Source organism: Cladophialophora yegresii (genome assembly GCF_000585515.1).
Source record: "Cladophialophora yegresii CBS 114405 chromosome Unknown aczIN-supercont1.1, whole genome shotgun sequence".
In the NCBI taxonomy this organism is placed as follows: Eukaryota; Fungi; Ascomycota; class Eurotiomycetes; order Chaetothyriales; family Herpotrichiellaceae; genus Cladophialophora; species Cladophialophora yegresii.
The window spans coordinates 115492-139582 of NW_006913045.1; the positions used below are offsets into that span (position 1 = coordinate 115492).

The 24091-nt window shown below is 53.7% G+C and overlaps 10 protein-coding genes across 10 annotated transcripts; 4 read left to right on the top strand and 6 right to left on the bottom strand.

Annotated features, from left to right (window-relative positions):
• Nucleotides 1-534: 534 nt before the first annotated feature.
• Nucleotides 535-4162, top strand: A1O7_00042 (uncharacterized protein; the record flags this gene model as incomplete). The annotated part of the gene is made up of 2 exons (XM_007754084.1): nt 535-770; nt 817-4162. 2 exons carry the CDS (start codon nt 535-537, stop codon nt 4160-4162), a joined length of 3582 nt encoding a protein of 1193 aa, XP_007752274.1.
• Nucleotides 4163-6019: 1857 nt separating this feature from the next.
• Nucleotides 6020-7821, top strand: A1O7_00043 (uncharacterized protein; the record flags this gene model as incomplete). The annotated part of the gene is made up of 3 exons (XM_007754085.1): nt 6020-6187; nt 6247-6938; nt 6990-7821. 3 exons carry the CDS (start codon nt 6020-6022, stop codon nt 7819-7821), a joined length of 1692 nt encoding a protein of 563 aa, XP_007752275.1.
• A 1949-nt stretch (nt 7822-9770) lies between these two features.
• On the top strand, nt 9771-10682 carry A1O7_00044 (uncharacterized protein; the record flags this gene model as incomplete). The annotated part of the gene is made up of 1 exon (XM_007754086.1): nt 9771-10682. One exon carries the CDS (start codon nt 9771-9773, stop codon nt 10680-10682), a length of 912 nt encoding a protein of 303 aa, XP_007752276.1.
• A 609-nt stretch (nt 10683-11291) lies between these two features.
• A1O7_00045 (uncharacterized protein) lies at nt 11292-12056 on the bottom strand (the record flags this gene model as incomplete). The annotated part of the gene is made up of 1 exon (XM_007754087.1): nt 11292-12056. One exon carries the CDS (start codon nt 12054-12056, stop codon nt 11292-11294), a length of 765 nt encoding a protein of 254 aa, XP_007752277.1.
• Nucleotides 12057-12316: 260 nt separating this feature from the next.
• A1O7_00046 (uncharacterized protein) lies at nt 12317-13279 on the bottom strand (the record flags this gene model as incomplete). Its single annotated transcript, XM_007754088.1, has 1 exon — nt 12317-13279. One exon carries the CDS (start codon nt 13277-13279, stop codon nt 12317-12319), a length of 963 nt encoding a protein of 320 aa, XP_007752278.1.
• Nucleotides 13280-13300: 21 nt separating this feature from the next.
• A1O7_00047 (uncharacterized protein) lies at nt 13301-13873 on the bottom strand (the record flags this gene model as incomplete). Its single annotated transcript, XM_007754089.1, has 1 exon — nt 13301-13873. One exon carries the CDS (start codon nt 13871-13873, stop codon nt 13301-13303), a length of 573 nt encoding a protein of 190 aa, XP_007752279.1.
• Nucleotides 13874-13991: 118 nt separating this feature from the next.
• A1O7_00048 (uncharacterized protein) lies at nt 13992-15062 on the bottom strand (the record flags this gene model as incomplete). The annotated part of the gene is made up of 2 exons (XM_007754090.1): nt 13992-14762; nt 14823-15062. The coding sequence occupies 2 exons, from the start codon at nt 15060-15062 to the stop codon at nt 13992-13994; spliced, it is 1011 nt and encodes a 336-aa protein (XP_007752280.1).
• A 457-nt stretch (nt 15063-15519) lies between these two features.
• A1O7_00049 (uncharacterized protein) lies at nt 15520-17717 on the bottom strand (the record flags this gene model as incomplete). Its single annotated transcript, XM_007754091.1, has 8 exons — nt 15520-15851; nt 15906-15982; nt 16034-16299; nt 16355-16506; nt 16557-16991; nt 17046-17181; nt 17229-17286; nt 17335-17717. 8 exons carry the CDS (start codon nt 17715-17717, stop codon nt 15520-15522), a joined length of 1839 nt encoding a protein of 612 aa, XP_007752281.1.
• Nucleotides 17718-20359: 2642 nt separating this feature from the next.
• On the top strand, nt 20360-21326 carry A1O7_00050 (40S ribosomal protein S3; the record flags this gene model as incomplete). Its single annotated transcript, XM_007754092.1, has 3 exons — nt 20360-20513; nt 20616-20929; nt 20991-21326. 3 exons carry the CDS (start codon nt 20360-20362, stop codon nt 21324-21326), a joined length of 804 nt encoding a protein of 267 aa, XP_007752282.1.
• Nucleotides 21327-21683: 357 nt separating this feature from the next.
• Nucleotides 21684-23489, bottom strand: A1O7_00051 (phenylalanyl-tRNA synthetase, beta subunit; the record flags this gene model as incomplete). Its single annotated transcript, XM_007754093.1, has 1 exon — nt 21684-23489. The coding sequence occupies one exon, from the start codon at nt 23487-23489 to the stop codon at nt 21684-21686; it is 1806 nt and encodes a 601-aa protein (XP_007752283.1).
• Between the last annotated feature and the right edge of the window lie 602 nt (nt 23490-24091).

Genomic DNA, 24091 nt, shown 5'->3' on the forward strand with positions numbered 1-24091 from the left:
GAAAACAGCCGGATTTCAAGTCCACGAACGAGGATTGGTCTAGACCGCCGCAAGATAGGCGGCATAATAATCCACTATTCAGTGCATAATCCACGTGTTGCAGGTTCGCGACGAAGCTCCAATAACCTCCATCGGGCACGGTAACAATTCTCCTGTGTACCTGGGTAGGTAGATGTGGACGTGGATCAAAGAGAGGAGTACTCCGTAAGTGCTCAAGCACTTTTGCCATATACAGAATCCCCGGCACTTGGCGGTCCGAGCTGGCGGAAGAATTTCTAGGCAATTCGTCCTGTTCAGATTGCGCTCGCATCTTGACCACCAGTTCGGCCGCTCGTCGTCATCTTGCAGAATTTCGCATTTGGCAGGATCGGGCCTCGCAATTCCCAATTCCCAGACTCGGGTCTCACCAGCGTCCTCTCCCAGATGTTCCATCACCTCAACGACCAACCATGCCACACACTATCCGGTGACAACGTGTCAATGCGCGCTTGAAGGCTCGGTCAATCTCCCGCCCCGACTGTCACCACTGTCGCCATGAGCTCCTTACTCAATCCCATCCATAGTGCGAAGCAGAAATGCCGTCCCAAGCATCAAGTCCTGGTGCTGAAATGCTATCCGAAATACCAAAAGACGGTACAGGAGGTCAAACCCATGTCGTCGGAGCTGAGTTACCTTCTCTACTACGCTTCGACACGTCGCAACAAGCTGCAAAAGGTTGGCGCCTTCCTTGAGAAGAAGACTGCCGGTGATGTCTGGAAAAGAAGGCTTGGGTACGCGGAACCTGCTCACTGCCGGCATCTTGCTAATCGCGCTTAGGAACGTCCAGGTCACCCTCCAGATCCTCACTGCCATCATTGAAAAGGCTCCTCGAGACCTGTCCCTCTATGCGAAATCCGTCCTCACCATCCTCGACTCTGTCCTGCGATCCGACGATGTCAACATGGTCGAAGACTCGATCCCTACATTCGAAGCGTACTGCAAGTACGTGACCTCTGCCTCTCTGACTGCCGACCAGCAACGCGCTCAACAGTATCTCTCGATTGTCCAACACTATGCTGGCTTTGCGGCCAAGAAGAAGCCTGCGAAAACGAGGACCGCCGACTCAATTCCTCTGTCCCTGAGATGGCGCACTATCGGCCTCCGCGCCATCCGAGCCGTTGTTACTTCCGATGCGCTTGCGACCGACTCCAATCGCCAATTGACTATGGTCATGCCTGTCATTTTAGAGAACATGTCGCTCGAGGAAGAGAATATTCTTTCCACGCTACAGCAGCGGGCAAAGACGAGCGAGAGGATGGACGATGAGTCGGCTCGGCGGAGACGCGTGAGTATTGCTACAGTCACAACTGTTGACACCATTGAGGGTGATCCAGCAGCAGCCGTCGAGACCACCGCGGGAGCAGATAAAGTTGCCGAAGAGGAGGTACGAACACTCGCTTTGAGGTGCTTGAAGCAGATCTTTTCCGTCGGGACTGGCAGCACAAGAGGCCAGACTCGATTGGCTACGGCCCTGACCTTGAAATTCATCGCGTCGAAGAACCCTCCGAAAGTCACTCCTGAAGCATCACGTACCGGTAGCTGGGCCACTTCTCTGTTCGAAGCTATTGCACGGTGGACTCCAGTACAAGATCGATTCATCATTGTAGTTACAGCCATGGAAACATTGGTCCGGAGTCCTATGGTGGAGGGCGTGCTTGAAAAACAGTTGGTTCTTACCACCATGATTGATTGGCTTCTTAGTTCGCCAGTCAACCTGATTGGACTGAGTGTCATGGATATCCTGCTCGGATTCATCCAACATATGCTGGTTCTTCTCCAGCTTGGTGGACCCAATGCTCGGCTCGGACAAACGCATCGACAGGACACGCTTGGCTTTTACAAAGAAGCAAAGGAAGCATTCGACCCCAGCTCGGTCCTGGTCGAAAACAAGATGGGACGGCCGCCGTCAAAAGAGCTGGTGGCGTCTCCGGTCCGACAGGAATTGCTAGAGAGGCTCCAAAAGTGTATTGCCTCGCTTTCCAATCACATCTACTATACCGACCAGATCAGTGACATGCTCACGGCGATCTTGGCTCGCCTGAAACCGTCACCTCAATCAGAAGTCCCCACTACAGCTGCTGCTATCAATGACCCGGCAGCGGCGACAAAGGCGATAGCGGAGTCTATCAGCATTCATGAAGATGCCAACTCATCTACGTTTTTCTCGTTCGCAACCGCTAGGGTCACTGCGTGTCGAGTTATCAAGGAAATCTTGGTTCGCGCGAATAGCAAACGTAATGTGACCGGCGCGCCAATCGAAGCACGGGCACGAGTGGGTTTGCAGGTTTGGGAAGGCACTCAATGGCTGTTGAAGGACGAAGATCGAGACGTCAGATTCGCCTACATTGACGCGCTTCTGACATGGCTTAAACTCGAAACCAACAAAAGCGACATGCTCTTGCCCAAGGATGGCCACCAAAAGAAGTCACAATCGAAGAAACCCCAGGGGGACAATATAGCCGCGAAAAGAGCGGTATCCAACGCTTCCCGCAAAGAAACCAAGCCAGCAAGATCCAATTTCTTGGCTTTGCTTCACCTCGCGGTATACGACAGCATCTTGGACGAGGCAGAGGACGAAACAAATATCCTACTACTATACCTTCTCTTGACGAAATTGGTGGAGCGCCTTGGGGTCAACGCTGTTCGGAGTTCGTTGCCCATGATTCTCAGGCTGCAGGAGACTGCCCTCAATGGTGAAGTCGTGGCTCCAGCAGGAAGAGTCAATGTGGGTAGTGTTGTCCATGGCTATCTGTGGACCATTGCCGATAAGTTCGACTTTGAGACCAGCCCGATTGGCCATGAGATCAACGCAGAGATATCGAGAAGGAAACGATTCGGCATTTGGTTTGACAAGATCAAGTTTCCCGCCTTGCCTATGGAGGAGATCAAATCTATTTCGGCAGGAGATGAGAAGCGCCCTACATACAACGAGGAGGCTGTGGAGACCATCAAGCCTTTCCTCTCAGTTGGCGGTATTGTAGAGGAAATCGCCAATGCTTATGACCAGGCCCTCCTCACACCACCGACGTCAGCTCCATCTTCGCCTGGCAGAGTCTTCTCCGTGCCAACACTAGGATTCGGATACGGTTACGGAGCTGCTCCGTCGCCAAAGGCGTCAAGGGAGGACCAACTGCCGCAAAAGGTCAAAGAAGAAATGACCGCAGGTTGGAGTCGAGAAGCATGTATTGCTGCCGTCGAAAAAGAAAGTGCAGTATCCGTGAGCGGGTCTCGAACTGGCGCGTCCTCCATCCCAAAGCAACATCTTGGCGTCAATGGTTCTACCCGTCCGCATGGTTCAGTCACCGGCAAGGAGTCACCTGCCCTGGCCAATGGCAATATGAACCCCGGGTACGGATTGATGGGCGGCTTGGGAAGTCTTACGCAGATGCGCAGACCAAGTGCGAACGGTTCGCCAGCAAGAGTGCCTACAACATCCAGCCGAGACTCCACCGTCCGGGTTAACGACCTCAAACGAGCACTCTCAGGATATGCTGTGGCTGGAAGACGACAAAGTCCAGTGCGAGGGCCTCAAGCAGGTTCCAGGAGATCTACGGGTAGTAGTGGGACCAGCAGCATGCTTAGTTGGGATGATGCTGACGACCGCAACCCGTCATTCGTCAATGTCGGTGGAGACATGGAGCAGGCAACGAGAGAGTCACCTACTCGACCAAAAACATCCGAATCGGCAAAATCCAAAGCAGATCAGACAACGACTAGAACATATCACGATCAAGCAACCATTCCTGTTACAGCCGACCCTACGTCCGATACGAACGTCCCGCCTGTACCTAAAATACCATCGACATTAAATCTGCCCGGGACGTGGCCTCGAGATGCTTCTCGAGAACCATCGCCCGTCCGGGTGACGGACCAGAAGCCCTCGCCCATACCAGAAACTCCTAAATCACGAAAGGTCACAACCGGTACGTACTCGCCTGCATCCACACGAGAAAAACAGAGCATTCGAAAGTCATCAAGACCTACAAGCAGAAAGGGTGTGACGCCGCTGTCATCATCGCCCAGTGAGAAGTTTGATCTTGGGTCACTGCTGGCGGCGATACCTACTACAGCGGATTTGGAAAAGGAGAATCGAGCCAGTCGGCACATACGGCCACCATATTAGCATGTTCGAACGTGGCCTCGAACGAGATGTACTATCACTGGCACTTTGGTTTCGGTTGAGCGTTCTGTTTCGCGGCACTCGAGCGTTCTTTTTGGCAAAAGCGGACCTCTTAGAGTATCTCGTGTCCTTCTACTGTGTCAATAGCAATGTCTCAACGGGCCTAGATTTGCATATTGTGGCAATAAGTGCTACAATCTGCCCGATGGGAGCTCGGTGGGATGTTGGGTGCGGAGAGACAGCCGGGAAAAATAGATCTGTATAGTGAATAAGGCACAGAGGTGCTCATGACGATGCATAAATTCTCGGGCTGCGGCGTGGAAGCGTGCTCCATGGCAGACTTGATGTATAGAGGGCATGGTTTATTTAAGAGAGTCGCGGTACAGGGTCGTTTGCATGACAAAGGTTAGTCTGCAGTCAGTGAAGCCATTTCTCCGTCTGTACGGAGTACGCAGTATGGAGTATCCGGTGGTATTCCCCAGTTCTGATGCAGCTCGTCTGCAGTTTGCCGTTCTCAAGCGAGTGCGTGCCGGCGGTTATGAGAGGGCTGGCTACGTAGCACAAACAGCGCACTGATTGCCGATGGCTCGACTCCAACACAATCCTACATTGGCGACATTCATGATCTCGTGCCCTGTCAGCATTTCCGGCGCTTGTCGTTGGATGGCCGCGAAGGATAACTTTTTCCGATTAACAGCTGCTTGCCACGAGGTCTGAATTGATGAAGAGCCAAGAAATTGGCGTCGGCTGGACATTCTACAAGCGCTTGAAGCTTCTTATCTGTCTTCGCTTGTACAGTATAAGCTTCGGTGGGGGCGGGCAGGTAGGTGGTCTGCTTCTTATCGGCCAGAAGGTGATTACTCGCCCATCACTTACCCATCACATACCCGTCACTCGTCTCCAAACAGTCATAAGATTGAGAGAGCCTAGGTATGCTTGGGCGATTAACCTTTCCAGATGCCGAGCTGAGCAATCTGATTTACACGGTACAAGCGACGAAGCGTGGCATTTGCACGAGTATGACGAACGCCATGCAGCCCACAGAGCGAAGGAGAACAGAGGTTTCTGCTCACCCCGGCTATCGAAGGAGCGTGACTGCACTTTGAACAAGCCTCAGCCGAGTAGCGGCCCTCAAGCCTTGCCACAACTAGCAAAGTCTTCTTCCAGCGCGCCCCAGCAAACATGGCTTTGCTCCCCACCCCAGGGCCAGTCTTCTCGGCAGGGCAGTCTGACTCCCACCTAAGAAGCCTGCTATCCAAGCTTTAGGCTTAGCACGCCCAGCGCCATCTGCTCTTACGGGCTTGCTGCTCGATATCGACCACTCACATACTGTTCGACAGAGGTTCGTTCTGCCAAACCATCCAATCCTTCGGCGGCTCCAAGATCGAAAGCTTCCTTTCCTCGTGATGACTCCGTGGGCCTCCTGCTAAGCGGATCCAGTTGCATCATGGCTTGCTCTCAGCATGCCCACTTATCCACCACGCATGCTACGTACAGATGCAAGCCTCATCAATCACAGACTCTGGGCATTCTCTGCTTCTCCTCTTGCATCCAAGGGCGTGCTCGTGTCTGTTCCTCCCGCTTTATCCCCCGGAGATCCGTTTACCTCTGACGACAGGCGTTGAGCTGTTCAATCGCCGTCACCAGTTCGCTGTTCACGCTCTCCAAGCACATCACCTCCCGACATCACATGCAGCCAATCCTGGACGTGGATGACAGAGTGACATACTATTGTACCTGCGTCAAACGCGTTGTTCGCTATCGCAAGTGGCGTTGAGCTGAAATCGAACCGCTGTACAAACCTCTACTACAAATACTCCGACCCGCATCAGCGCGCATACCAACAACTTGAATAAAGATATGGCGAATAAAGAGATAACCACGGGCCCGATCGATCCGGCCGAGCTGCGCAGGCATAGTGTCGGCACCGTTGAAATCCAAGATGCCAAAGGCCGGCGCAGAACGGTGCAGCTGGATGAGTTGAATGCGGCCGACAGGGCTCTCGCCGAGCAATTTGGCTACAAGCCGGTATGTGGTAGCACAACTGCGGAGAACCCGACGTTCCGTTTCTAACTATAGGCGAATAGGTCTTCAAACGTGAGTTCGGCTACCTCTCCACCTTCTCATTCGCCGTTAGCATCTCGGGGCTCTTTGCGACGACGGCAACGACATTCGTCTATCCGCTGGAAGCTGGTGGCTCCGCCTCTGTCGTGTGGTGCTGGCTCATCTCGGGCGCCGGTTGCATGTGTATTGCGCTTTCCGTGGCCGAACTCGTGTCTGCATATCCAACCTGTGGTGGCCTGTACTACACGGTTTCCCGCCTAGCGCCGAAGGAATGGGTGCCGTCCATCAGCTGGATCACAGGCTGGATCAATCTACTCGGTCAAGTGGCGGGTATCGCATCGTCCGAGTATGGATCAGCGCAACTGCTCCTGGCTGCCGTTTCCATCGGGCGCGACTTTAACTGGTTTCCTACCACTAATCAGACTGTCGGAGTCATGGCCGCTCTGACTGTGCTCAATGGCCTTGTCAACTCGCTCTCGACTTACTGGATGGAAAAGATGACCAAGACCTACGTCATCTATCACTTCGGCGTTCTATTTGCTTGCGCAATTGCTCTTCTGGTTGTGACCGACAACAAGCACGACGCGAGCTATGTGTTCACCCATGTTGAGGGAAACGCCGGCTGGACACCGATCGGATGGTCTTTCTTGTTTGGCTTCCTGTCCGTCTCCTGGACCATGACTGATTATGATGCCACGGCGCACATCACAGAAGAGTAAGTGCAGCGGCTCCCAAGATGGCGCGCTGAAGCTAACAGCACTCACAGAATCAACGAGCCCGAGATCAAAGCTCCCTGGGCGATTTCCATGGCCATGCTTTGCACCTACGTCCTGGGATGGCTCTTCAACATTGTCCTTTGCTTCTGCATGGGTGATGCCGCCGAAATCCTTGCGTCGCCAATCTATCAGCCCGTTGCGCAAATCTTCTACAACTCTCTCGGCAAGGGCGCTAGCATCTACTTTACCGTATCTGCGTTCCTGATTCTCCAGTTCGTCTGCTGGACCGCAACGCAGGCGTTGGCAAGGACCGTGTTTGCCTTTTCCCGCGACAAGCTGATTCCCTTTTCGAAAGTCTGGGTTATCATCAACCGATGGACAGGAACACCACTGTATGCGGTCTGGATCAGCATCTTCTGGTGCATCGCCATCAACCTGATCGCCCTGGGCTCGTACATCGCGATAGCAGGTGTGTTTAACGTGTGCGCCATTGCTCTCGACTGGTCGTACATCATCCCGATCGTCTGTAAGCTGGTGTGGAAGAAATTCGAGCCCGGCCCGTGGCACCTGGGCAAGTTTTCTTCCATTGTGAATGTGTGGGCTTGCATATGGACGACCTTTGTGACCATCATCTTCATCTTGCCCACCATTCGACCCGTGACTGCGAACAACATGAACTACGCCATTGTGTTCTTGATCTTCATCTTGGTCTGCGCCATTGTCTACTGGTACATCAGTGGCAAGAAGTTCTACACCGGACCTGTCGTCGAAGCGGAGATTGCGGACGAGGATATGGACAGTTCGACCTCTGGAGCCGAGCAGGACAAGAAGGAAGGTGGGTTGCGTGACCGGACGCCGAACGCGACTCACTCCCTTGCTTGAGTCCATGACAACGGTTGGGGCCATTGCCAGGGCATATCTCTTGCAATTAGGAAATTGTTTTGGATAAGGATGACGGCATGTGTGGGGGATCTTGGAAATGTTATGACCTTGTGCTTAACCATTTCGCTCTATTATCTACTGTAGTAGTCAAGCCGTGATTCAAAGTCTCTGCAGCAACAAGGAACCCGAACCCATTACCTCCTTGGGCAATTCTCTGTATGTAGCTAGAGTAGGATCTTCACTCTCTCAGAGGGTACCGGGCGCAGCCACGCGCAGTTTAAATCCCCTTCAGCAACTCGCGCTGTTTTCGCCAAGTCATGGATGCTGCTCAGGACGCACGAGCCCGACTCAAAGCCTCGGTTGACCTATCACGAATGATACAGTAGCGGCAATCAACTTTCGCTTTCTCATCTTATCGAATCTATAGCCCCCGATAAGTACGCGAAGCTCATCGACAGACGACAAGTGATTTTGTCGAGGTGAAAATCACGGACCTTATAAGTAATTACGCAATGTTCATCGGCAGATTCTAAGCAGGATCTTGCTGAGGTGAAAATCACCGGGCACGGTCTCATGGTGTACAGCTGTAAACATAAATGGAGAGACGAGGCTGGTATCCGGGCCGGTGCCGGGTGTGGCCTCCTTTGTTCTCCATAGATAGCCACGATAGCCTCATGGTTCGGAGACTTGGATCCATGACACCGTGCGCGCCGCCCTCAAGTGCCCGCCCAGGACTGGTGGATATCCCGTTGCCCAGCCATGGCTGAAAACTCTATATCAATAGATGTATGTGTATGGCTTGTGGGGCAAAACTCCACACAGATGTGTCTGTGTATTGCTCGGAGGCTGTACCGAGTACCTCGTACGGAGTAGAAGGCGTCGGATCAGCGCACGAGCCGAGCTTCCCTTCCCGAATCCGCTTCTCCTATGTTTATTGTTTTGTTATTGGTCGTTGTCGATAGTCGCGTTCGACCCTATTCGGATCTGCGTCCGGAACTGTCCACAGAGGATCTGAACGGAAGTCGCGTGGACCTGTTCTCTTCGCTTTGCTCTGATCTCGGTACATAGATCGCCCGACCCACAAAGGGCTCTCATCGATCATCGAAGTTGGGCTGGCAGCTTTGTACCTCGTAGGTGTGCACTGGGCCGGCCACACGAGTATTCGATTCGATATGGTGGATGAACACCCCCAACCGCATTGTGCACGTTGATTCCCTTCAGTAGGTCTTGCTTCAACATTTCTTTTCCCGCGTGAACCAAGCAAGACCGGAGCTCTGACGCTGTGGACATCGATCGTCCTTCGTTCTCTTGGTGGAGGATCTATGCCTCAAGCCAGCCTCTTCTCATAGGTGGCAGAGGAGACAGAAAAGCCCAAGCAGCTGTGGAGGTACCGTAGCCCTCATCTCGCTTCGCTGGACTTTGGATTCTTCGGCTCCGAGGCGTGACTCGTCCTTGATGGGGCGTCATTCGCGAGTCGCTTGCTGTGTCAACAAACCGTAACGCTATGCTGCCCGAAAGCACGATGTTCTGTCGTTCTTGCCGGTTCTGTAAGGCTGGGATTGAACGGGCCTGCCTGCCTGCCGATTGAGCTGGAAAAGGTACCTTCACATGTTCCAATCTGTCTGTCCATCTTGCTGGAGTGGCGGGCGCTTTCTCGACTCGAGAGGTTCTGTTGAAGCTGGATGATGGCTATAAAACGGGAGATCCTCCTGCTCTGGTGGACTTCTGAGTTCCTATTCCGTCTCCCTTCATGCTCAGCACCAGTGTTGGCATTGTCCACGGTCAGTGACTCCTCCAACGACAAGTGATCCATCAGCCCTTAAGGGGTATCTGTGGTTCAAGCCAACGAGCCACCCGACACAACCACCGGTGGTAATGCAACGCGCCACGTGTCGAAGACCACCTGCTAACATCGCACCACAGAGACTGGAGGCCACGCCCGCATCAAAATGTATTGCCTCGCCGTCCTCCTCGGCGTCATCGCCCTTGTCTCAGCTTTACCCACCCGAATCACGATCGGGACGGGCCACACGGCGATGTTTACTCCTTCAATAGAGGCAGTAGATTCTGCGCTCGACGTCGTCGTTAGAATACCACAACGACCTGCACGTTGCCCGACGAGCACAGCCTTCCAACCGAAGAGCCAGTTGGGGGCGCCCTCTACCAGCGTGGGGGCGCCCTACCGTAACATGACGGCTGTGCCGCCTTATGCCAACAAGGCGTCGTTGAAAGGCTTGCACACTCGCCAGGCCAACTCGTCCTCGTCCTCGTCCTCGTCCTCCTCATCTTCCTCCAACGCAGGTTCCGCCCTTGTGTACAACGCCTGCGCCTTCACCGTGCAGAGCAACATCGTGCATGCGCCCCGCCCCGGGGAGGACGGCGCTCCAGAGGAGATTATGGGCACCATTGCTCCAGGTGAGACTCTCTCACATCCTTTCTCCCATGACCCAAACATGGGCGTCAGTTGGAAGATCTGGCGCACCGACGGCGACAACCACAATCCCGTCCAGTTCGAGTACGCGTGGACGCTCGACACGGCGCGGATCTGGTATGATATGAGCATGATCAACGCTGGAGAGATCGAGTGGCTGGAGCCCGACAGCCACGAGGCGCAGACCATCGAGGACGGGGCCAACAACGACGGCACCGGCGACTTAACCGGGAAGGTCGCCGTTGAGCACGCGTTTGGCGGGGATGACGAGGGCATGAGGCTCGATCCACAGGGTGGTGGTAACTGCGATTCAGTCGTCTGTCCCGCCGGAGAGCAGTATTGCCTCAAGGCGTACAATACTGATACCGACGACCAGGCGATGAGGGATTGCGCGGAGTCTGCGGACCTGAGATTGACGTTGTGTGGTTGAGCGAGGAGTGCGCATGGATGGCGTGTGTTGGGTCAGAAGTCAAAGGGACGTTTGTCGTTTATTGGCCTGGGTTATGATTAGAGCGTGTCCTTTCCAGCGCTGTCTGCTGTGAGCTTTGCTGACACGCCTCGCGCTAGACCGATGCCGAGAGTCCCTTAGACCTTGGTATATAAGTTTTGTGGCCACTACGGCGTTAGATTTGGCTGGACACGTGGCTGGGCGGATCTCATTGTGACTTTGCAAGGCTGAGATCTGCTCGGGCGGTAATAGCCTCCAAGAGAGAGACGAGTGGCCTGATGATAAATGGCGTTGGATGGCTGTGTGGTCTTTGCACCGCACCAGGCGTGAGCGTTCGACATAGACTGGCCAGGACGTGATGTAGCGATGCCTTTAGACTTGAACACTCGCAGAATAGGGCGATACCATCAAAGCTCATGTGGCTGCCTCTTTTACGTCGGCCTGCCCGCCGCGATTACCCTCCCTCCTCAGCTCGACAACATGAGCTCAGAAGTATCTGGCCCGAGCCGTTTTGTCAACAATGTTTCAGTGGTTGGCATCCAGCCCATAGGCTCCCTAGACCTGCTCACCTGCTTGCGTGCTCGCGTAGCTTCACCCATCCTTGCCCAACTTTTTCCGAAACACTTTCCGCTCCACCTCCCTGATCTTCTCCTTCTCCTCCATCTCGCGCTCAATTTCGCGGACCCGCAACTCCCTCTCCTCCAAGCGATGCCTCACCGCCGCGGCAGTCTCGTCCCGCAAACGCGCAATCTCCTCCCTTTCGCGGTCGCCCACTGCCCCACCGTGGTGACTGCCATGCGTTGTCCCCGTCCCCGTGGCCGCGAATATCTGCGCCCGCAGCTTCGCAAAACCGTACTTGGACAGCTCGGCCTCCGTGAACGGCTGCAGTGTGATTGGATTGATATCCGCCGCCCCACCGCTACTGGCGACCGCTGACTCGGGCACCTTGATCGAGGGGAGGGAGGGGTGGATGGGCGTCGTTCGCAAGGGCGAGTCCAGCGGGACGGGGCCAGCAGGCTCGGTCGGTGGCCCTGTGATACCAGCAGTGGCCGTCGTAGTGGCAGGAATGGCTTTGGGAGATGCGTCGGGCGTGGGTGGTGCGCCTGCTGGGTCGGACGCTGCGTTCGGGGCGCGCGTGGGATTGGCAGCGGAAGTGGGAGTGGGAGTGGGAGCGGGAGCAGCAGAGGTCATCAAGGTATCACCGTCGGGGTCGCTGGCGGGGTTGTTGCCATCACGTGCAGTAGTCGTGGCTGGTTGGGTCGAGGTCGAGGGTTCGGGGGGGGCACCGGCGGATCTGTCGGCGGTGCCGTCGAGGGCCAAACCTGGCGAAGGTGCTGGCGACACGTCTTCTGCCATAGATGTGTCAATCGAAGAGTATGGACTATGGCTGAGCGTGCGGAGTATGTACTAATAGACATTCCCAAGAAGCGACTCAATTGAGATGTTTCTCCAGCCCAAGTTTACGCCAGTTTGCCGCTTCCATCACCGTAGTCACTACTGCGAGTCTTATGCGGCACAGGCGCAAAGCATAACGCATCCTGATTTTTCCACCTTCGTTCATCGTCTCTGGTTATGCCTCGAACTTTGATGAGACGTTATGAAACACTGCGTAGCGATCAGACATGTACAGTGACAAACTGCCCAATGCCCGGCACCCCATTTGCAACGACATACACCACGTAAGGTCCTGGTGCAAGCTTGAGCCCCTCTGGCATATACACCTCAACTCGCTTCCGACCACTGGGCAATGTCTCCCAGCCACGGTGGACAAGGTAGACCATCACCTGTCCCATGTGAACAGAATGCGTAACAAACCCACCAGCATAGAGAATCACGTCCAATGTGGACAGACCCTCTTCCATGTCAAATCCGATTGTGAACCTCGAACTGATCTTGAGCTCGAGCCTTGAAAGCCTGATATCCTTCGGCCGCCGAGAGGCATTTTCACCACGCAAATATGGTGGAGTCCAAATTTCAATTCTGAATTCAGTGGGGAATGCCTGGTCCTGGTTGTATAATTCCACTTGACTCACAGTGACTGGCATCTCATTTGGGTTGCTCCCAGCGACGAGGACTGTTCCATCCAGTAGCAGCAATGCAACCGAGTGGTAAAGTCTTGCAATTTTGCTCTGACCAGACGACGTCCATCGGTCTGAGCACGGATCATAAATCAATGCCTCCAGCGCCGGCTCCTTCGCCAATCCGAACCCTTGCGCCCCTCTTTGACAACCATTGATCCAAAGCACCATTCCATCAAGCAGCAATACACCTTCTACCATACCCCGTGGCTCTGGCATCTCGGTCATTTTCCAGCGAGGCTCCCGACTCATCGGCTTCAGTCTGCCACAGCTTGCATCGCATAGACTGTCAACGGCTTGTGACATGCCCCCACCACAAATCATGACCTCTGGCTCGTAGTTGTTGCCTCTGTGCAGCGGAAGCATCACGCTTCCGCCCGTGTTGGGGTATGTTCTGTGCATGCCAGGCATATTTGGCATCTTCTTGATTGCCTTGCTGGCAGCCACATCGAAGAGTTCTGATGAGGTGTCGGAGAAGACGAACAGCGAACCATCCGGCATCAGGTGGAGGAAAGGGTACATCTAGTACGGCATGGTATCGACCAAGATGTCTATGAGTGTATTTTCACCATTACTGACTCCATTTTGATCCAGCATCTCGAAGGTCGGATTGTTGTTGCTGAAATTTGATGGGTCCAGGCCGTTTAAGCTGCCTGCGGCAACGAACATCCTGCCGTCCGCCAGTGTCTGTGCAGACGCATACCATCGGTTTGAAGCCAACTTATTTCCCGGCTCTTTCCAGCAGTAGCTCCCGTTGTGGTTTCCGAGATACCGAATAGCATCGAAGCCATTTTGAACCGTCGGATCAAGCCAAAGCAAAGGTGCGTTTCCACCCACGGTCACGAGTCGCCCATCGCCCAGAAACGATCCGCCACAGCAAAAGGGGTTTGTGACGACAGCCAGAGGAGTCAGACTATGAGTTTCGGGATCGTACAAGGAGGAATATGCGTAATGATTGTTGGGTAAACGCAGTTCCGAATAATCTTCAACTTTGTCTAGAAACAGAACTTGGCCTGATGGAGGTATGACGGCGGCATGCATTGCAGGTACACCAGAGGAGGCAACCACTTCAAAATAAGAGCAATTGATGTCCATCGCTAAGATAAAACTGTAACACGATCTGGCGATAGTGTAGAAGTTGGATGATCGAGGAGTCTTGGGAAGAAGGCGCAGGTAGATATGGCGTGGGAAAGGATGGAGGCGACTTCCACCTTCATCGCGCCTCCTTCCAAACATCCCATAGTCCAGTCAGGTTGCCGCTTCGGTCTTTGATCACTTCGACGACCTGGTCTCGATATTCTTCGCTAGACTTGTTGTCAGTAATTCGTCCCAGCCCATCATGCACAGCGACGACGCTATCCCAGCTGGCTGCGAGCGTCCTCGACAGAGACTCATGACACGATGCTAGCCTCAGAGTCTCTCCCCTTGGACCTAAAAATGCAGAATCCAATACCATGCTCCTAGCCGTTCTGGTCCGAACCGCGTCTTGTTTCTGTTGCATGTTATCTGCTTCTTCCACCTCAACCAGAAACTCCACCATGACCAGGATGTCGCCCAACGATCTGGAGAGCTGCGTGATGTTTCGGCACAGACTTGCCAGAAGGGCATTCGCTTGCAGGAGGTTGCTTCGCCGATAGGTTGCAAAGACCGTTGGGCCTATGCCTTGAACAAGGACAAGATTGTGGACGTGGCCGGTTCTGCATTGTCTTTCATGTTTCTGGGAGTCTCGGTACAAACTGTCGCTGACTTCAGCAACGCTTTCCGCAATTCCAGCTAAATCGAAATACTGCAACAGTCGCACCGGCTTCAGAAGCTCGATGGCAGCTTGTGAGTCGGATATTGTGTTGGCCAGAAGAGCATGGAGCATCGGTACTGTCTGAAGGGCATGAGGAGCGATGATGTAAACGTTTCGAAGCGTGTCGGGTTCTGGCGATGTGGCTGAGCTGAGAAGCGCTGTAGCGAGGACATGTAGAGGAAGTGATCTCTACATGACCCGGTGGCAGTCAGTCCGGAAATCGCTTGAGCGGATTCATCACAGACTCACTTTTGCTGGTGTCGCTCCACCGACTTCGCTCAACGACCCAACACCAACAACGTGCCCACCGACCCAGACCGAGCTAATCCTCTTGTCTAGGCCTGGCAAAAGGATACCCTTGGGATGAGCCACCGGTAAACTATGGCTAGGGGCTGGGTGTCGAGCGAGGGTATATTCATCCTCAAGCTCCAGGAGTATTGATGCCTTTATGGGCTCAATCATGGGTCCTGAATCTGCCTGTTCAGTCATCGTGGCAGATGAGTCCTGAAAGAGAGGCTCCGTCGGCTGTCCCCCATATGATGCATTGGGCCAAACGGGTTCTGTACGTGTCAAGCGAGGATCGTGACAGCATTAGATTGTCCTCCACGTGTTGTGTTTCGGTGTACCCCGTACTTAGTAGCACGTTTGTGTCCCGAACAGTTAGTAGGACCTGTCGACAGTTTTCATTTCAAGCACAGGTCTTCATCTCCCTGAATTCTGACCAATTACTGACAAACTTGATTTGCTATGAACTTTGTGGAGAATGACAAGCAGCATGTCCGTGCTCCACATCAAGTCATGGTCTGTTTTGCTCATTGATGTAAAACCATCCGGTCGAGCTGTAGGTGTTGGGTGACCACCAATAAACGCATTCGCATCAAACCCTCGGACTGGTAAGAGCAGTGACCATTGTCGAGCGTAAGACTGTCATCCACCATGCCTTTGTTTACCACGCACCGCCACCTGCGGCACTGGCACCGTCACTAGTACCCCAGGCATCGCCGGCGACCACATCAGCATTTGGCGCGGCAGTAGTGTTACCATCCCCCCAAGCATCACCGCCAGCAACTGTGTCTACAGCGACTTCATCGTAGCCAGGCTCCTCCTCCTCATCGAAGTTCAGGTTACCGCCATCGGGTTTGAAGTGCTGAAGGAATTCGGGGACATCTTGGTGAGTTTCGAGGAGGATCTTAGTGAGGAAGGGGCCAAGAGCATCATCTTTCTCGTTGTAAAAAGACGTCGCAAGTCCTTCATTTCCGATTCGTGCAGTACGACCTGCTCGTGGTCAGTAACTCAAGTGATGAATATAAGCAGTTAAAAGAGGCTTCGTACCGATTCGATGGACGTACTCGTTCTTGCCATCATGATCAGCAGATGGAAGATCGAAGTTGATCACATGCATCACATTGCTGAAGGCTTGTTAGTGCTGCTTCCCTCGTTATAGACCTATTCCTGCTTACCGAACATCAAGACCCCGAGCGGTCACACCAGTAGCAACAAGAATAGGCTGGACGCCAGACTTAAATGAACGTAGAGCATCCTCGCGTTCACTCTGTGTACGGTCCGAATGAATGGAGGTCGAGGGCAGCCCAAGGTTGTAGAGGTAGTCGTCAACAAAATCTGCCGTCTTCTTGAACTTGACAAATATCAAGGTACGAGATGGGGGCATGGAGAGAAGAAGTTCGTAGAGTGCCTTCATCTTCTTATCTTGATCGCACCACACGATCTGACTCTGGTCAGCAGGGTGACTAACGACGCGAGAGAGAGAGAGAGAGGCGTACATTCTGCTTAACGTTGATATGAACACTGCCAGTCCGACCAATGCTGACATGAATATAGTCGGATGACAGATACCGCGCAGCCAACTTCTTCAACCGCTTAGGAAATGTTGCGGAAAAGAGGAGATACCGATGGTCACCATCAGTATTTGCATCTAGAAAAATGTCAGTGAGCTAAACAAAAGACGAAGAGCAAGTTACCGACCACCGCCACCCATGATCTTGCTCATTTCTTCGTTCCAATCCTCATGAAGCATTTCGTCAGCTTCATCAATGATAGTAAAGCGGACGCAGGCCAAAGAGAGGAGCTCTGGTCGCCCCATGAAATCGATCAAGCGACCAGGAGAGGCAATAAGAATATCGCAACCACGTTCGAGCTGCGCCGCTTGTTCCCGGACAGGAGCACCACCATATACGACACAGGGGCGAAGCATTGAGCGGTAGCATAAGCGCCGTGCTTCATCGAAGATCTGGCAGCACAACTCACGAGTTGGCGCGACAATGAGGACCAAAGGTTCAGCTCGAACTCGATCGCGGCTCGAATCAAAGTTCAGACCTGGGCGAGGCGCAGCCAATTTCTTGACCTTGCCCATAAGCTTGGAGATGACTGGAATCAACATGGCGCCTGTCTTGCCCGAGCCTGCGTTGGTGTCAATAAAGGGTCAGAACAGATCTCCTAGCATGAGGAACTCACCAGTCTGCGCAACGCCAATCATGTCGTGATTGGTGATCACGGAAGGAATGGCGTAGGCTTGAATAGGTGTTGGTAGCTCGTAGCCACACAACTTGATGTTCTCAAGCACGACAGGGTGCAGGCCAGCGTCGTCCCACTGTGCAAGATGTGAGTGTGAGGAATGCGGGAAGTGGACGCACTCACATTAGAGATGGGTTTGACACGAGTCTTGCTTTCGACATTGACTTCCACGGTAGAGTAGCTGTAGATGTCAGTGACGACTCAACAGACAGTGAGGAAGAGAACTTACTTCTCGATCTTCGCTCCAGCACGATTGATGAACTCGCCTTGGAACAGCTCCTTTTCGAGCTTCTCATCTCGTGGGCCGACATCACCAAACTCCTCCTTCCACTCATATTTGGCAGCATCGTGTGACCAATTGCTGCTGTGGTATCTAGACTTGGGGATGTCCTCTGCTCCGTCGCCTTCAGCTGCTGGCGCAGCGTCAGGTTGAGCTTCAGACTCGTCTCCATTGAGGACGGTGACCGGAGTTTTTGATGTGTAATTGTGAGCCACGGGCAGGACCCAACCAGCGTCACGAGCAGCCTTCAATGCCTCCTCATTCTTTGGTGGGCCAGCAGGTGTTACAGTGCCGTTAGCAGGTGGAGTGACATCAACGAGGGCTGATTCCATTGCTGCTGTTCCCCAGGCCGAATCAGCTGTATCAGTGGGGGCAGGAGCTGTTCCCCAGCTATCAGCCATGACCACTGATGACGACTGGAGGTGAACAGGAATGAAGACTCTGAAAGAAGAACAGAAGGTTAGGAAAGGTTGGTGGGGGGTGTGAGATCAAAAAGAGAAGGGGAAGAAGAGATGATAAGGTGGAAAGAAGCCGATATTTATGCCTCGAAGCTGCCTCACCACCTTGCCAAGAATCCGGAAACGCGCAAATGGGCGGCAAGGCGGTGAACTGTACTCCGCTTTGATGAGGACGATTGACCAGTCGAATGAGGAGAAAGGGTCGCGGAGGTGGTGAACGAAAGCTGGGTGACGCCGGTGAGGTCGCGGGCAGGGAGAAGAGGACGTGGTCGCGCAGGTGGCAATGAAGAACAGGTGAGGCTGGATCAGTTCAGAGAGGCTCAAGGAAGCTTGAGGTTATGCTCAAGTGAAAATCTGTTTTGGTTCACAGTACAGCACCAGGCACGCCACAGGAATGATCAACCCTGAAGGACATTCAGAACCAACGCGGTGACCTGAATCCCAGTCATATCCCTGCATGTCATTGTCTTCCCGTGCCTTCAGACCTGGTATGTAGACTGCAAGTCTCTCCTTGACGGCGCTTTCATTCATTGTTAAGGAATCGGTAAGTCCGTCCTCTTCCAGTAGACATCAGGGAACAGCAGTACTGATTGCACATAGACGTAGCGCGTCCTCCAGATGTCTGTCTCAACCACAAGCCAATATCGGCACTCTGTCTTGGTATCATCTTGAACTCGTCAAAGGTGGCCGCGATGACAAAGTACTCCTTCAATTTTGCTCCTATCAGACCCGACACAATCAGTACACAGTGGTCCGGAGATTGGAGCTCAAGCGCAAGAGGTGGAGGCAGCTGAACAACCCTAGCTAGGACAGGCCACGACCGATACGGCTCGTAGCCATGAAGCGGAGCGGCGAGCTCAAACATTGACCCTGGCTAGTCTCGATGCCTTGCAATACCTTTCGATGAACAAGTGTCTGGCTTGATCTGGCTAGCACAGACAACGACCCTGCCCTCAATGAGAGGAGTACTTGAGGCTGATGCCGAGACCCAATGTTCTTCCAGCGGACACTTCCAGAAGGATTCCAGGGATTGAATATGGTGTCTGGGAGTAGAATCTACGAGGGCCTTGATTGTCCTGACCTAAAGAGCGGCCACTGGCAGGACTGTCGACTGTAGGCGCTCCAATCACAGGCATTTTGGCACAGACAACTGCGTTCGACGCATTCTGCCTGTTGGTATCCACTGAGGTGGCAGCTCAGCCGCAGCATCCCGCCGCAATGAGCACAAGGATGTGCGCCTTTTCGGGAGTCTTTTTGACACAGTGTATGAAGCAGATTCCAAAACGCTGGGGAAAGGTGAGTTCAACAGGTAGACATATCCGCACGAAGCTTGACCTGATGACCTGGCACGTCGCAATACCTGCAGCCTCATCAGCATGACCTATAAGGTACTGTAATGGGAGTTTGTCTCTGACACCCTCAACGCTGACGACGGAATGGAAAGCGGCCATCGCTCGGATTGGCTGCAGCAACAACGAGAGCTGGACAGGCGCACCGTTCTCGTATCTGCCCTGGCTCTTCCATTGAGATCCACCTTCGCAATCGTTCTGCCACCACGGGGTACCAATGGTGCAAGCAAGAAACATGCGTTATTGTTGCCAATTCAATGGTAACTCGTAACTCGTGTGGTGGTATCAGATGTTGTGGCCTCAGCATCACTGAAAGCTCGCATGTGCGTGCCAGGTACGTGTACTTCGTGTTCCCGGCGACTTAGGACACGAGAAAGACGACTTTCCGTGCGCTGGAGTGCCTCAGGCTTTCACTCAAGAGCTCAGGGGTACAACCTCGATGCAGAGAATGAAACCATATTGGGCAGTCTCTGGTTTGGGTGTCAAGGGATTGCAGACTTCTCCGGTTGTGCCGGGACAGAACCGGGTTTCAGTATACAAGCACGGCCGGTCTCTGGTGCGTTCTATGCTCAAGTTGGGTGGACATCAGGCGAAGCTCTGGATGCGTGTTTTGCGATCCTATGCATGTGCCTTTCCCAAGGTGTAAGTGCGCCCTGAGAGTGGCGCCTAAAGTCTTGAACAGCCACGATGGGAGCACAGGCGCTATGCGCTCGATTACCAGCACCTGGCCCGCCATTGACAGAGGAGCATGCGGCTTCGCCCTCCAATGTGGACAGGTATCCGGCAGCAGGGGACAGCTGGAGATATAACGGCCAGTTCACCGTCTGGCCAGACCATGCTAGCTCATGCCACTCCCAGTACTGAATGTCCTAGACAGAGGCTGGTGTTACAACTAGCACAGTCTTCGAGTAGACAGACACTACGTACTCCATACAGTGTGAGATTAAGGTACAGAAACTCCGTACCTACCGAAATGATTAGCCCTTCGGCGTACAAGACTGTGCTCCGCAGTAGTAGTCTAGGCCGGAACATTTAGCCCTCTAGCGCGCACGAAAATATCTCTTGGCGTGCGAACCTGCGCATTTTCAGCCCACCTGAGGACACCACCAACTACGAGTACACTGGTCTCCCCTGTCTACCTCACCCTACTCATCCGACGACGCCAAAATGACGACCACACAAGGCGCTATCAGCAAGCGTCGCAAGTTCGTCGCGGACGGTGTCTTCTACGCCGAGTTGAACGAGTTCTTCCAGCGCGAACTCGCTGAGGAGGGCTACTCCGGTGTCGAAGTCAGAGTCACTCCTACTGTCACCGATATCAGTACGACCCCCCGTCCCCCCATACCCAGCGTCAACCTGGCAAGGGAGCGCTTATCCGCAGGAATTCAGGGATGATTGGAAAACTAACTCGAGATCGTCACAGTCATCCGCGCAACACACACTCAAGAAGTCCTCGGCGAACAAGGCCGCCGCATCCGCGAACTCACATCCCTGATCCAGAAGCGGTTCAAGTTCCCGGAGAACAGCGTCTCCCTGTATGCCGCAAAGGTCCAGAACCGCGGTCTCTCAGCCGTCGCGCAGTGCGAGTCCCTCCGATATAAGCTTCTCAATGGATTGGCCGTGAGACGTGCGTGCTACGGTGTGTTGAGATTCATTATGGAGAGCGGTGCCAAGGGCTGCGAGGTCGTTGTCTCGGGAAAGCTGAGGGCTGCGAGAGCGAAGAGCATGAAGTTCACAGTATGAATATGCGGTCTACGACTTTCTTTTTCAGGATTTCATACTGACTCCATGCTCTTAGGACGGCTTCATGATCCACTCCGGTCAGCCTGTCAACGACTTCATCGACAGCGCGACCCGCCACGTCCTCCTCCGCCAGGGTGTCCTGGGCATCAAGGTCAAGATCATGCGCGGCTCCGATCCCGAAGGCAAAGCCGGCCCCCAGAAATCCCTGCCCGACTCCGTCACAATCATCGACCCCAAGGAAGAACAACCCGTTGTGCAACCCATGTCTCAAGACTACGGTGCCAAGGCTCTGGCTGCCCAGCAGGCTGCTCAGGACGCGAGGGCGCAGGAAGAGGCTGGTGGCCAGACGGACGGTGCGGGCGAGGATCAGTTCAACGGAGCACAGGAATAGGAATCCGGCATTGGTGGTGCTACTTCAACTGCGGCCGGGGTCGGTTTCGCTGCTAGCGGCTTCGATGGTGCACGTGAGTCTCAGGACGCTATGCCTACCTACGATGCTGCTGGCGCGGACAATTGGATTGATGGCGGCTTTTAGCTGGTGGTTCAGCATAGCGAAGAACCTGCAGATGGGTTTTGAGGGAAACGGGTGTACACCCAATGAACCGCGCGCATGCAGAATGATGCCCCTGGGCAGGCGCCTTGGACTGTAGGCATTGCAAAAGCATTGAAGAATGAAGATGAATCGTGCATCAAGTTTCTATTTGCTACTTGTCTTGCTCTGGGCGATCCGTACCACGACACCTGTCGTTCACAGGAAAACCTCAACATTGAACTCCAGAGTACTGACCGGATACTTTAACTCGAACTTCTCCAGCACGGTCGGATGCAAGATGCCGAAACTCCCAATCACCACATCCTTGCCCGCAATCCTAACATGAATACTAGCCCCATGACCTGGGAAATACGTCGCATCATCGAGCTCTTGGATCCAGTATTCCATTTTGCTCCCGGTGCCGCGCATTTCCAGTCCTTCCTCGTGCGTGACGAATGCAGTTTTCAGCATGGTCATTACCCTGTCGAGAAGGCCGTGAACGACCTCGAAGCCGGAGGTCTTGCCGTACCATGCCGCGGCGAAATGTCGCTCGTTGCGTGCTTTGCGTTCCAGGCTGGGCTCTTTGAACGCGACGTCACTGACCTCGAAGATCTTGATGGGTATGGAGTGGTGCTTGTTCTCCCTGATCGTCTTCAGCAGGCCGGGGAGCAAGGTGGTCCGCACGACTTGATACTCGGCAGTCTTTGGGTTTGCTAGGCGGATGGCTGTTTCACCGTCGTCTTTCCGATTTAACCACGCGAAATTCTCGTCGTGAGAGCAGAGGATGAGCGGTAAGACCTCAGCCCAGCCTGCCATGGCGGCTTCGAGGCGGAGAACGTCTGAGAGTTTGTTCACTGCCAGAGGTGCAGCGACCGTGGCGCCGACTTTGGGGAATGCACGAGGGAGTTTATTGAAGCCATAGCCAATACACACATCTTCCATGATATCCGCTTGATGAAGAACATCGGCTCGTGTGACTGGAACGTCCACGTCAAGGAGATTCTTGTCCGATTTCGAGGGTCGGGCAACATGTGACATGCGGTTGAGAAGAGTACAAATTTCCTGAGGTGAGAGGTCAACACCGGTGCAAGCATTGATGTAATCTACCTCTGCAACTGTCGAGCGAGGCGTGAGGTCGGGCACTTGTCTCGACTGACCGTTATGGTCGGAAATGATCTGGATGGGTTCGACGGTGAACTGTTCTGCTGTATATTGCGAGAACATGGTCACCATGATGTTGACGACGATTTCTAGCTTCGTCTTATCTGTGGCGGTGACTTCCATGAATACATTCTTGGTATCAAGGGTGATCTTGCTAAGGTCACCATTGATGATGGGTGGCAAAGAGCAAACATTGCGATTGGAGTCGTAGATGACAGGGTAGACTGGCGAGTCTCTGATAATGTGCAGATACCGGCCGAGATGCTTGTCTTTTTCGTAGAATTGCATCAGTCGAGCCCCGTCCATTTCTTGTGTTTGGTTTAGTGGCGCGAATTTGATGTCCTTCGGGGGGAGCGCTTCATAGGTGAAGGGGCCTTGGATGGAGTCGAGATCGTGGGTTCCAATCGACACGAGCGTTCTTTGGCGGGCCAGATTTTGGTGCAGCTTGTCCTGTAGGTCAATGAAGGACTCGTACCTCGCCTGGTCGAATTTGATATTCCGTAGAATGGCCCCCGAGACATACGGTCGTATCCGGTCGCATTCTGGGCTCACTGTGATTGTCTGCAGTTCGCCATTGGGCGGTGCCTTCAGCACATACTGAGGCGCAGTGATCTTGCGATTGAAGATGTTGAGCATGAGTTGTATACCCTCGAAGCAGAGCATGTCATATCGGTTGGCGGGGATTTCGATCTTCAATTGCGGAGGTTCTTGCTTGCCATTGACAACCGGTCGTTCTGTGAGCGAGGTGTCCTCGTCGAGCTCAATGCCGAAGTCGAAACACAGCTCGTCGAACTCCTCGGTGGTGTAGTCTCTTCCCAGGGCCTTGAAGAGGGCAGCCTTGTCCACGGTGATGGTAGGCATGGCGGGTGGTGGCCCTGAGAAATGTGAATCGTCGTGAGGGCAAGAGTGCGAGATAGCCTAGTGGGCTGGTACAGTGGGAAGTGGCTGTTGCTCTCTTGGGCGGAGTCACTATCGAAGAATTGCAGAGGAAAGAGTCACCTTTGATGTCTTGGCAGATTGAACACTGTGACTGTGCACTGAGATGGGATTTTTGTGATGTGCCACAGTTGCCCTTTCCAGCTCAGCCACAAGTCACGGTCTGCTGAATGACGGAGGAGCTCACGCTTGCGAACCTGATTATCCCACCTTACAGAAGCACCAGTACCCCCTTTACGAGGTCTCTGTCTCTAGACTCCTTAGGTTTGATGAGCATATCGTTGCGACAAATCCTGCCTCTTCCGTTTCAGCTGCATCCAACAATCCCTGTGTTGTGAGTTCTTGTTGTCCCGCAGTCTGTCGCTACACATTTTAGCCCTCAAAACCCAACCGCGCAGACCACGCAGCGTCGTTAGCTGCGAAAAAACGCCTGATACCCACCAGCCTTACAGCATGTGCATGTGCATTCAAGCTTACGTTTTCTCCAGCCAGATATGAGTTGGACCTTGACTTAGTCTTTCATCGAA